The sequence below is a fragment of the Triturus cristatus genome, chromosome 7 (genome assembly GCF_964204655.1).
Source record: "Triturus cristatus chromosome 7, aTriCri1.1, whole genome shotgun sequence".
Lineage (NCBI taxonomy): Eukaryota > Metazoa > Chordata > Amphibia > Caudata > Salamandridae > Triturus > Triturus cristatus.
The window spans coordinates 1,192,987,674-1,193,000,944 of record NC_140590.1 but is presented as its reverse complement, the minus strand read 5'-3'; the positions used below and the strand labels follow the sequence as shown (position 1 = coordinate 1,193,000,944).

The following is a 13,271-nucleotide window of genomic DNA, read 5'->3' as shown; positions in this document are numbered from 1 at the left end:
TGGTTGAATAGCTCCCTCACATAGGTGAAAAGATCCTTCGAGTCGTCGTCCGCTTTCACGCCCCTGATTCGGATGTTATGGCGACGGGAGCGATTCTCGAGGTCCTCAAGGTGGACCTGAAGATCCACCGGTTGATCATGCAGTCTAATGATCTCCTGCTGTAGATTTGCTATTTCCTCGTCCCTTCCATCGCTCTTGCCCTCCAGGTCCGCCACCCTTTCACCAATGCCGTCCATGTCGCGGCGGACCTCTTTGAGCTCAGACGTAAACTCTTGCTTGAAAGTTTGGATATCGTCCCGCAGTGCGGCGAACATCGACTCCAGGAAGGCCTTGGTGATGGGCTCAGAACCCCCAGCTTCCGGATTGCCATTTCCGGGCCCCCCGGAGTCCGCAGTCGCAGCCATCTGACCAACCGGGGACTTGGAGAACATATCCTTAATATTTTTGTCCTGCCGTTTCCTGGAAGTGGACATAGCGCGACCCACAAGACCCCGTGTGTGTCTTGCAGAGTTCCTGTCTCTTTCCCACCAGTCCGCCGTCGGGGGGACAAGACCCGGTTGATGCCTGAAAGGAAGCTCAAGGCCTGAAGTCTCTGTCTCCGCACGAAGCAATTCCAATGTGTCCAGCCACCTGTGGCGCTTCTGCCCCCGGTCCCTGTAGAGGTGTTGTGTCGCTGAAAGGTCCTCTGCTCCTGTTCGGTTAGCCTGTGCTTCCAGGCCGCGTCCACTGCACCAATGCTAGCGTTTGTCTTTGTGTCCCCCTCTGCGGGCAGCTTCCGCCTTTGTACAGTCGCTAGGTGCGGTGCCCGCGGCTCATGCTCCCAGCTCTCCAGTCCGCTCCCTCCGCTATGTGGTGGGGGCCCAGCACTGCACCGCAAACCAGGAAACCCGCGGGGCCGCGGGAGCACGACCTCAGAGGCCCTGTGCCGGCCTCGGTCCTGTCCGGGATGCTCACACGGTTACCAGGGAGGAAGAGCAGAGCACGCGGCAAACCTCAACCCCAGCCCGGGACACCGAAACGGCGGCGCCCCCACCGGCGCCACCTGCTTTCGCACTCCTTCGCGGCGTGGCCTGCACCACCAATCGTGACTGTCCCCAGCTGTGAGGGCCAACCTCTACGCCCTAGTCCTGATGGGCCGCCGACTGCAAGCCCTAGGCCCCCATGATCCTCGCGCCGACTGCCAACTGTCCCCGGATAGGGGCGCCGCCGCTGGGCCGGGGAGAGAATCGCACAGCGAGCCCACGCTCACCGTAGACCCTGCTTTGGCGCCTCCCGCACCAGATATGCGGCTCTTCCCCGCGGTGCTTGGCCGCGCGGCCTTCCGTGCCTCCCTTCGCCTCTTCTGCAGGCCCGGCGCGGGGGGCCGAGTGTCTCCCAGCCCCGCAGTCCTCCGCTGGTACACCGGAGCCAGGTCCAGGCCTCACAGTCCTTAAGGAGCTCTCCGCGGTCCCACTCCGGCGCTGCTCCTGCAGCTCAAAATGGCGGGCCGGACCCAGCTCGGTCGCGGCACCACTCCACAGGCTCCCGGGGGCTCCCGCTCCGCTCCAGACACCACTCCCGGGGGCCCCTGCTGCTCACCGTCCGTCTCAGGCTCAGGGGCCTCCGTCGCTGCCTCCACCGGCTATCGATTCTCTCACCGGCCCTGCCCTCTCTGGCGCGGCCCCAGCAGCGCCGCACGCCGCCTCCGTCTTCTCACGGCCAATGCAGCCCTCAACGCCGAGCTTCACCCCGCCGTAGATGTCCAGTGGTCGTGGGTCTCTGGGGAACGCAGTCCGGGCACCGTCAGCGCTATTGGCGACCTGGCGGTCGGTGCTGAATCCGACCCTGGCGGGAGCTCCGGACCAGGACGACTGCTCACTCCGCCATCTTGGCTCCGCCCCTTGTTATTTTTTTTTATGCATGTGTGTACACTTGTTTGTGTCTGTGTGTGGTTGGCATTGTGTCCCTCCCCAATAAACTGTCACTCCCTGGAAGCTATGCCTGGTGACAAGGACCAACCTACTCCCCTCATAAGGGGTTCATCTCTTGTACAATTATGCGAGTTCATGACATAATAGTGCCAATGGCATAGTAATGGTCATCCTTGACTATTTGTTAGTTTTCTTGGTCTTTTTGTGGCATAAGGGCCGCCATCATTACATATTAAGAGCATGAATTGCCTACTTTTAGCCATCACTTTAGCTATTCCTGTGATAATGGTGCCCCCTTCGAATAATAAAGCCATGACTAATACATGGTGGGCATCCTGGCACAATAGTGTCCCTGGTATAATAGTGGGCATTTGTGGCATACTAAAATCATTCTTGGTATTATGTTGAGCGTCCTTGGCCCATGTTTGTAATACCTGGACATTTGAAGCAGAATCTGTCCATGTGAGTCATTTATACTTGAGTACTCAATGGAAATACCAAGCAGATGTTTAGGGACTGTGTATTGCCTAACAATTACTTTTTGAGTTTGTTTGCCCAAAATGGAAAGTGGTACTTGAAAGAAAAAGAAGTGTATTTTCAGAAACTGATATACTGATGAAAATAAGTGCTTGCAGTTCCAAAACACATTGAAAGGTGATAATTGAATGATAATTCAAGATGATTTGGGAAAACCTGTTGCTCTGGTTATGCCCTTCGCACCTGAGGGTACGTGATGGTGTGGCTGTTTAATTTTTAGGTAGAGGCATTTAATATTGAGAATCATTTCTGCTGGTTAACCTCACCTGAAATGCTTGGCTGGTCACTACTGTTAATCATGCTTAGGGCGATCGTGTGTCATTTTAACATATGAAGTCTCTATTTTGCAATGATAATATTTGCTAGTAGCTAGTAAGGACTTTTCTTGAGCAGAAGCAACTCTCACTACAGAAAAGGTTGTAGACCCCTGCTTCCATCACAATGGCTTCATCGTGTCACAGTTTTGTCAGAATGTTGGCGCTCTAGTTGTTCATTAGAACACTGTGGGAGGCAGCAGTAGAACACCAGGGAATCAAACGACAGGCTGCTAGTGCTGCTGTTGTTGGGCATATATGTTGGACTCACAACTCTGTCTGGGAAAGAAGAAGGCTGGCCGCACTGCAGAACCTGTTAGACATCAGTCTGCCAAGCGCGAAGACGCAGCCAGCAGCAGCAATTTGGCTGAGAATGGTTATAATAAGTGCGCAGCACTGGCTGGTGGGAGCTGTGTTGGCAGTGGGTGCAGCATTTCAAAGGCACTGGTAGTGGTAAGTCAAGTGGCCACAGCTTCTTATGGTGGTGGGGAGGACTGTGATGGTCATGATCAACCATTTAAGTAAAGTGGGAGTGAATCAGTGAGAAGCACCTCGCCAAGTTGAACACTATGATAGTACAATGGCAGGGGCAGAGAGGAGGGCTGTGGATCTGCCCAGCAACTCTCCTCCTCCCCTGCACCACGAGGCAAGCAGGGCTGGTTTGCTTCCTCAATCTCACTCGGAGCCTGTGGCGGGCTGGTTTCCCTCTTTCTCCTAGCCTGGATGCTTTTACTTCGGCCCAAGGGGTGCTCCCATTAGTAGAAAGGGGTTATACCCTTCCCTTCCTCTAGGGTCCACTCCCTATTCCTCTCCCACCTGCTTCTACCCCTTTAGACCAACTTACCATAGAGCAGCAAGAGGTGGGAGCTCTTCTATGAAAAGGAGCAGTGGAGTAACTTCAGGGCTTGATGCAGCGACAAAAATCTGGACCTCTTACAGGCCAAGCTGTGCCAGGTCTTGTAGTTTGCACCTTCCCTTGCCCCGCTGGGATGTGGCGTGGGCACGCGCGAGGGGTAGTTGACTCCGTTGTCAGTGTTCCTCGGTCTCCCATACCAACTTTCCTTCTTCAAGTCTCCAATAGTGCTGTGTTTTGAATGGGTTGTCTAATCTGTAGCCTACAACCTCCTTTGTTGTGCTCCAATGAGACCTTCATTTTGTTTGAACTTTTCTCAATGGGATTCCGTTCGAGACCTTGCATAGTTGTCTCTTAAGGATGTTGTGTTTGCTGACTATTACTTCAGCCTGACAGGTGAGCGAGTTACAATCTTTTAGTCTCCACCCAACTGTTACTTGTTTTTATGCCTACAAGTTGTTGTTGCCAGCCAGGGCTGTTTTCCTACCAAAAGTGACTGCCTTCCATCTGAACCAGTCCATCACCCCCATCCCACTAAGGAGGAATAGTGTTTGCACAGGTTGTGTCCTAGGTGAGCTGTAAGCTTCTACCTTGACCGCACCAAAGACACACAACTGGATAACCTGCTCTTTGTGGCATACTGTGGTGCCAAGAAAGGCAAAGCAGGGCAGAAAAGACACTACCCGCGTAGAGCATCCTCTGCATTGAGACTTGCTACGCTTTGGCCCGACACGAACCTCCAGAAGGGATCAGTCGGAGCTCATTCCACCAGGGCGAGATTTACCTCGATCGATCTCTATAGGTTACTGTTTTAAAACGAGGAATTTGCAGTGGAAGCCGGTTGACCAACCGAAGTGCCTTATGGGGCTGGTAGACTAAAAACATGGTGTTAATAAGGGGAGGGGCGCTGTTGGCGTAGGATCTTGTGTACAATATTAGGAGATTTAAAAGCTTCTCTGGATTGAATGGGCCGACAATTGGGGGATCCTAGTATAGGTCTGATTCTGTCCCATACTGAAATGCCAGTATAAGGCGGGTGGCAGCCTTCTGGACCGGCTGAAATTGATGACGTTTTTCAGGGGCAGCTGAGTACCGAGCTTTGCCATATCTGGTGTAGATTAATTGGATTAGGGTATTAACACTGGTATTTGTCAGTTGTTGTCAATCTAGCGCTTTCATTTGTGTAATATATATCAATTCAAGCCTTCTTCCTCATATGGACTGAGTGCACCATATGGCGGCCATTGTCACACGCATGTCAATTTATCTTCTTAATACAAAGGCATACTATCGTTTACTGAGGCATGTTTCACCACGGTGGAGTTGGCGATTAACCAGTGATAAAGTCGAAGTGCACCCTGGCTATTTACATTTGCCATATATGCTCTCTTTGTTTTCTATTCATATAATTTAGGCTGTGGAATTACAACTCCCCAAAGTCAGTTTCCTTTTGTTGTACTTGTAATAAAAACGAGGTAACGGTACCTCAAACGGCACTGAAGCACACAAAATAGGAAAATGTGGAATATTCATTAGCAGGCTGATTACTTGTAAAAATGTCAGACATTTCTTTCCCCTTGAGTAAATAGTTTGCTGCATCGCCATGAAAACGTCTGTCTTGTTTGACTATTGTTAAAAGGAAAAGATCCGAGCACAGAGGGAATGGTCAAACATAAGATGCTCCATACTTTAAGGGCGGGCCTAGGACAAAGTTGTGAGTGAAATGCTGTCTGGAGCTTATCACAAATTCATGTTTATATTCTTTGAGGAGTGCGCACACATTCTCATCTATGATAAGCGTCCAGAGAATTGCACAATTCTAAATACTGATTGACACAGGTTTCATAGTAATTTGACAAAAATACTAAAAAACAAATTACCATCACACAATGTCGAATTAGGGATAAACAAGAAAGTGTGGTTGTTTTATTGGGTGGTGCACCACTTGAGGTGCCATATAAGGTTCCAGTTAAGTTGGAGGTGAGGTGTGAGCGGCACCTCGGAAGTTGCGACTGTGTCTTAATGTTCCATCTTTCATTGTTCCTGTGAGCTCTGTTCACCTCTCGATTGGTTTGCTCGTCTCTCAGGTGATTTCCGGACACAAGTCTTCCATCCGTGACGTCTGCTTCGCTCCGTCTGGGAAGACTGTCGCCTCGGCCGCCCTCGATGGAGAAGTGCGACTCTGGTCCTGGCAAGAAAATGTCCTGCTCGCGAACTTCCCCGCGCACTGCGGCATGGCTCAGGTGTCCAGGTTCATATGCAACGGCCGCTACCTCGTCACAGCTGGGGAGGACTGTAAGGTAAATAACTATGTTCCTTTTGTCAAAATCACAACTGTTTGGTCTATGTACCAGGAGCAAGTTTTAACCAGGCACCTTGAAGGGTTGATAGGTGAACATATGCAGCAGGATGGTATGGCCATGTGAATACTTTCTCAGCAGAAAGATTAGTGACCTGACAATCTGCGGCATAGCTGGGGGGAAGGGGGGGCACTCTTTTTGGCTCTCAATCTCTCCCCCCTTTCTCCCCCTTCCCTCCTCACTCTTACATGTACCGGGCAAAATCATGGAGCACCCCAGGCGGCAATAGGTCTAGCTGTTGTTTGACGAGTAGGTTTAGAGGCTGTGTAGGAGTCGGATTAGAGACTGGGTTTTTAAGAGGGAGATTATGAAGCCAGGCTTCCATGGCAGAAGTAGAGACTGGGCAGGAGCAGGATTAAAGTCTAGGTTTTCAGAGAAGGATTAGAGACCGAGTTCGTTTTTAATACCACGATCAGAGACCTGAATTTTAGGCTTGAAGAGATCTGTGATGATGCTCTTGGAACACTATTCTCCCATTGGCCACTGTGGGTGGTGTCTGCAACCACTGGTGGACTCCTGCTGGTGTGGGGCTGGTGCTGCACCAATCTCCTGCTGGCAGCCTGTGCCATGGTGTGGGGGTCGATGCGTGATGTGTGGTGGTGATCGTCTCCCAGAGGTGAGGTGGGGCATGAATGGAGTGTGGCAGAGTGGTAGGGAGTATTAGGGGCACTGAACTCAGGGTTCCATATCAGAGGTGGTTAATGGTTCCACTGTGGGGTCCTTGATCACCAACAGGGGTGTGAAGCGGGTGGTTTTCAGACCTGCGTTGAGCTGGCGCCACAGCAGCTTCAGTTGCTGGTCCCAGCTAGCGCCTTTAGGTTTTTGTCCAAGGAGACAGCAGTGTTGTGGTTGCCCAAACAAAATGACTGGACCGTTAACATGCTGCACAGCTGCTCCCGTACCATGTTGTGTTATCTTTAGCACAAATGAAAGCAACAATCAACATGCTGCCCACTACCACTGACTTAGCAAAGAAATAATCATGCATGACTTATCTCGGCCTCCTTTGCTGTGCAGTGCTAGTATGAAAGCAGTGGTTAATACCATGTGAGCAGTGCAATTATGCTGTCTCAATATTTGCTGTTTTGTACTTTTCTTACAAGCTCTCCTGATATAAAGTGCTCTGTGTAATTTGTAACTGGTTTGTAAACTACTCTTGCAGTATCAAACGTTTCTCAAGTAAAGCCCTCTGATACTCATTAGGCCTTGTTTGTGCTATATAAATGCATAAATAAATAGTGTCACAAGCAACGTTTCACAGAAGGTCCGCTTTTCCGAAAAAGCACGCATGTTGCCGAATAGCACCTATGAACGTCTGAACCTCGCAAGCACAGGTGTGTGACATCTTAATTTGGTGAAGGCGGTGCACGTACTATTCCAGGATCTAAATCTCTTGACAAAGAACTGAAAATGATAAGGTTAGAAAGAAAACGGTTTTACTTGTGCTCAGCATTTTTGCTGAGACAATGAAAATCTCACAGTCACGGCACGAAGCTTTTATCAGATGTTGGTAGAACTCAACCGGTTTAAAGTCTTTTTCCTGGCCTTGAAAAGACCTAGATCTCTGCATATGATCTTAATTTAGCATATCCAGTTTTGAGCACTGTTAGACCTGTCAGCCCTTTGGGTGGTCCCTCCTCATCATTATTTATTTTGTCCCACTTTTGCCTCAAACCCTGTTTGACTTTTTCCTTTTTGGGAACCACCAGACTTTTTCGTGTTGCCACAGATTCAGGGAGCCATTTTGGCTACCCCTGAATACTTCTGTCTGAGGGCCTGAAGCACAAAATGGTGGCCTTCTATGACATCACCAGCATCCACTGGAACCTACCAGCACCTTCCAGAACCTTCCTGAAGATTCCAGCACTTGGTGACAGTTGGAAACCGTTTGGAATGTTGGGAGGATAAGAGGGGCAGTTGGCAGTTGGAGCTGGCAGTTGGCACCTGACTGGTGAAGAGAGAGGAGCACAAGAAGAAAGAGGAAGGAGTGAAGCAGCAGGGGTGGAAACTTGTGCCTGGAGTGGGGTCCATAAACCCACCCTTGATACTTGTCCCAGCTGATGGATCCCAGCCTATAGCCCTGTGTGGGGAGAAGAAAGAAGAAAACCATCCTAAGGACCTGGACAGCAGGAACAGGCCTTAGAACTGAGAAAATAGCAAGACTCTGACCTGAGAGTTGGTTTCCCTGGAGCCTGGCGTCGAGTAGCCGAAGACCCGGAGCCCGAGGTGGAGAAGCGGCGCTGTCTGAGGTAGCAGACGTCGTACCCGGAGCCGCCTGAGGTCGTTAAGAGGGCGCCGGCGGAGGTCGAGTGGAAAACCAAGGGTCGAGAAGGAAGGAGACCGAGGTCGAGTGAGCGGCGTCCTCGGAAGGGTGAAGTCAGCCCTCCGGAGTCGTCGGAGACCGAGGTAGAGGAGCACCGGAGGTCGGGAGTGAGGATCGCACTCCGGAGTCGCCCGGAACCTGTAAGGAGGAACACCGGAGGTCGGGGGTGAGGATCGCACCCCGGAGTCGCCGGAAGTCGACAGCGAGGTCAGGCCGGCCGACGTCATCGGAGCCGAGTGCGCCATCGGACCGGAGCCGCCGAAGTCGACATCGTGTGGAGACTGCCCGACGCCGTCGAATCGAAGGTAGAGGTCGAACCGAGGCCCCGACATCGGACCGGAACCGCCTACCGGCGTCGTCAAAAGAACTGACATTGTGCCGAGGCCGCCGAGACCGAAGCGGAACCGCCTCACGGCGTCGACACGACTCCAGCGGCGTCGGAGCATCAGAAAAGGGCAGTAAGTGGAGTAGAGGGCGCCTAAGGCCCTGTGGAGACCTGAGAGACTACTCTAAGGGGCTAGGGAGGTGCTGAAACCCACCTGACTGTGCCTGGGGTGAACTGGGACTATCCTAGAGAGGAGTCTGTGGAGAGGGAAGCCAGGGCATTGGAATTTCCCCCCTTTTGATCTACCTCAGTTTAGGCCTCAGCCTTTGCCTCAGCCAGGGAGCCCCCTCAAGCCTTTCACACCCTACAAGCTGTGCCTGGGCCAATTCAGCCCTTCAGAATTGAAGTGTCATCTGATTTACAGGAGTGTTATTGTATACTGCTAATTATTTATTGGGGTTACTGTATTTATTAAGTTCTCATCTATTTATTGCTGCACTGAATTTTTAGGTCCACAGGACTTGTTAGTGTACAGTATTTATTGGGACAGTATTTATTGATACAGTATTTATTACCTCAAAGTATTTAATTGCCTGTATATATTGCACTTGTATTTATTCCTTGTTATTTATAATCACCCCTATTTATTTCAGCAATCAGCCAATATTTATTTGACCTGCTATATTTAAAGAAAATGTATATATTGTGATTGTTATTTATTTTCCCAATCAGCAACTAAGAGAAGAAAGATAAAGAGAACATATTTTCATAATTTTTACGGTGTAGAGTCGTTTTTGGAGTAGATGCACGCATGGTTATTGTATGGGTATATTGTATGCTTAGCACTGTGCCTGTTTCCTGACCACTCGAGCCAAGCTACCACAGTGTGTTTGGGAAAGGTCCACCCTCGCCCTGCGGAGTGGGAGTGGGCCGTTTCCAACATAAATTGGTGTTCAGTGGTGGGATAGAGCTGTGCCTACATATACTCTACAATAACTGTGGGTAGTCCATAGGCCTACACCGGGAGTTTTCTCACAGCGGCCTTCCTAATTGTGGGTTTTTGTTTTTTCCAAATTTACTCTGGTGGTGGGAGGAGGTATTACTAAAGGTATCCCCCTGCATTGTTACTACACAAAACCTGTCCTCTAACCTGAGTGGGCAAGATGGAGTTTGTTCTTGAAAACCTAGACACATACACTGTGGCCCAACTCAGGGAGTTTTGCCAGCGAGAGGGGGTGTACTGTCCCCCAGGAGCAAAGAAGGGTGCACTTCAAACCAGCTTAAGGGCTTGGGGGGAGGCACGCAGGGAAAGCAAGGCTGAGGAAGAGGACAGGGATGGAGAGCCTGACCCCGAGGGGGCTGAGATGTACCAACCTGAGGGGGGGAACCTGTCCGCAGGGCCCAGGACACTTTCTAGGGGGGGCAGCCGTGCCTCTAGCGGGGGCTTATCCGAAGTGGAGTTAGCAGACCGGAGAGAGAAGAGACAGCTCACATGGGACTTAGCAAGGCTGGAAAAGGAGAAAGAGGAGCAGAGGATGGCCCATGAATTGCGCCTGAAAGAAATCGACCTTCAGATTTTGCGAATCGGGGCACAACCTGTTCCCAATGGTGGCAGCCAAAACCAAGAGTCCACTAGGGAATCCAAACCTTACCTGCCAAAGGACATTGTAGCAAGCTATGGGGCAGGTGATGACATCGCCAAGTGGCTCGCAGCCTATGAGGTCTCATTGAGGGCCCATGGGGTTCCAGTGAAGTACTGGGGAGGGGGATTGTACAAATACATGCCTCCAGCTGGAAGGGATGCTTTATTGGCCCTCGAGGAGGATGAGCAAACCCACTACCCCGCCATGAAACTGGCGCTCATCAGGAAGTTTGGACTAACTCCGGAAAAGTATAGGCAGAAGTTCAGGGGTAGTCACAAACTGGGCACACAGAATTGGGTGGACTTCCTGGACTATGCAAAGAAGGCACTGGAAGGTTGGATTCAGGGCAGTGAAGTCAGGAACTACGAGGAGCTGTTTGACCTGGTATTGAAGGAACACCTACTCGAGAAATGTTTCCCTGAACTGCGGCAACACCTGGTGGATAGCAAGCTGACCAGCCCCCGGAAGCTTGCTGAGGAGGCGGACATTTGGGCTAGTACCCGGGTGTCCACAAGGGGGACTGGAGGGGATACTCAAAAGGCCGGACAGGGCGCCCCCCAGAAGAAAGAAGGAGGGGAAAAGAAAAAGGAGTTCTCCAAAGGCCCCCAAAGTAACTTCCAAGGGAAGGGAACAGGATTCACCTCTAAGGCTAACCCACCCAGAAACCCTAATCCTGGCCAGAGTCAGCAGCCAAGGGTTGTCCATTGCTACGAGTGCGGTGGCGTTGGACACTATAAAGGAGATCCGAAGTGTCAGAAACGATCACCCCCTCCCACTGGAGGAAAGCCCCCCGGAGTAGCTAGTGTAGTGCTCGGGGAGGAGATGCCCTTAACTAAGGGAAGGGAGTGGGCGGGTGTCACTTTAGTGTCCCTGGGAGAACGGGAGATGGTTCCTAAGATCCAGGTGCCCGCAAATACTGCAAAGTATGGGCAGTGGATCACCATCAATGGCCAAAGAGGGAAGGCTCGGAGAGATACAGGAGCCAGTATGACTATGGTACGTAGCCAACTGGTGTCTCCAGAGCAAGTCATTCCCGATGTACTCCACCCAGCCGCGATGGCTGACGGCAGAACCGGTCACTATCCAGTGGCCGAGGTTCCCTTTGAATGGGGGGGGGTTGCAGGTTCACTTCGAGTTGCCGTAAGCCCTGCCGTGCCAGTCGATTGTCTGCTGGGCAATGACATGGAGCACAACGCTTGGAAGGAGGTGGAATACCGGACTCACACCGAGATGCTGGGTACACCTGACTGGGCCTGTGTTAGCACAAGGTCCGAGACTACCCGAAGAGGGAGTTCATTCCGGCTGGAGCCTGGAACAAAGGCCCAGCCAGCTGCCAGTCAAGGGAAGAACCGAGGACAGGAGGAGCCTGCCTCGGCGTCTCCACCCCGTAGGACGGATAGGCCACCGGAGGTGGTGGACCAGGAGTCTGCGGAGGGGGACGTTACCAACCTGGAGGACTTACCCATCCCGGCCGAGTGGCACGTGGAGGGAGGCCCGTCCAGGGAGGAATTCTGCCAGGGCCAGAGGGAGTGCCCTACCCTTGAGGGGCTGAGGCGACAGGCCGAAGCCCAGGCAGCAGGGAACGTTGAAGGGAACTACAGTGTTTACTGGGAGGATGGCCTCCTCTACAGTGAACCCAAGGCACCCCTACATGGATCCTCACGAGCCTTGGTAGTACCTCAACGTTTTCGAGCCTTCCTGTTAGAGTTGGCTCACGAGATCCCCTTGGCAGGACACCTGGGGCAAGACAAGACCTTCGCCCGTCTTGTCCCACACTTTTATTGGCCTCAGATGAAAGTGTCGTCCGATACCTACTGCCGGACATGTGTGTCTTGCCAAGCCAGTGGGAAAACAGGGGTGAAGCTGAAAGCTCCCCTGGAACCACTTCCTGTCGTTAGCACCCCCTTTGAAAGGGTGGGCATCGATATTGTGGGTCCATTAGATCCACCAACCACAGCTGGTCACAGGTTTATCCTGGTTCTGGTGGATCATGCCACACGGTACCCAGAGGCAATACCTCTGAGGACCATAACAGCACCTGTTGTGGCTAGGGCCCTGATGGGAATCTTTACCCGAGTGGGTTTTCCCAAGGAAGTTGTGTCCGACAGGGGGACCAACTTCATGTCAGCATACATGCGGGCAATGTGGAAGGAGTGTGGAGTGACCTACCGGTTCACAACTCCTTACCACCCCCAGACCAATGGTCTGGTGGAGAGGTTCAATAAAACCTTGAAAGGCATGATCAGAAGTCTGCCTGAAAGCCTGCGGAGGAAATGGGACGTCCTCCTACCCTGTTTGCTCTTTTCTTACAGGGAAGTGCCACAGAAGGGAGTGGGCTTCAGCCCCTTCGAGCTTCTGTATGGGCACCCTGTACGCGGACCTCTTAACCTGGTGAGAGACGGATGGGAAAGAACTCCCAGAAAGCTCCCCCAGGATGTGGTGAGCTACATGCTGGCCTTCCGGAGCCAAATGGCTAAGTTGTGGAAGCAAGCTTCTGACAACTTGGAAGCCAGCCAAGCAGTAATGAAGGCGTGGTATGACCACAACGCTCACCCGGTGGAGTTGGAGCCTGGCCAGAAGGTGTGGGTGATCGAACCCGGAGAGCTTAGTGCCCTCCAGGATCGCTGGTCAGGACCCTTTGAGGTGTTGGAGAAGAAGGGTAAGGCTACCTACTTGGTGGACCTGAAGACCCCTCGTCAGCCCCTGCGGGTGCTGCATGCCAACCGCCTCAAACCCCACCACGAGAGGCCCGAAGTCATCTTGATGATGGTGACTGACGGAGGAGAGGACGTGGAAAGCGAGCCTCTCCCTGATCTGTTTGCGTCTCAGGAAAAGGATGGGTCGGTGGAGGGAGTGATTCTCTCCCCATCCCTAACTCCTGAACAGCAGGAGGACTGTCGCCAGGTCTTGGGGCAGTACTCTTCGTTGTTCTCCCTTGTCCCAGGTAGGACTCACCTGTGCGTCCATGACGTGGACACAGGAGACAGCCCACCTGTGAAGTCCAAG

General features: G+C 52.0%; 1 protein-coding gene across 7 annotated transcripts in view; it reads left to right on the top strand.

The window, feature by feature from the left end:
- LOC146811566 (telomerase protein component 1-like) overlaps positions 1-13,271 on the top strand; it is a 1,575,504-nt gene that overhangs the window by 1,040,463 nt on the left and 521,770 nt on the right. For all 7 annotated transcript variants that reach the window (XR_014966741.1, XM_085618541.1, XM_085618539.1 and 4 more), the window contains one exon: positions 5,702-5,914. Coding sequence is in view for 6 of the 7 variants with exons in the window: in XM_085618541.1 (XP_085474667.1) it covers positions 5,702-5,914 (213 nt within the window). In the remaining variant the exon portion in view is untranslated. The remainder of the gene's footprint in view (positions 1-5,701; positions 5,915-13,271) is intronic.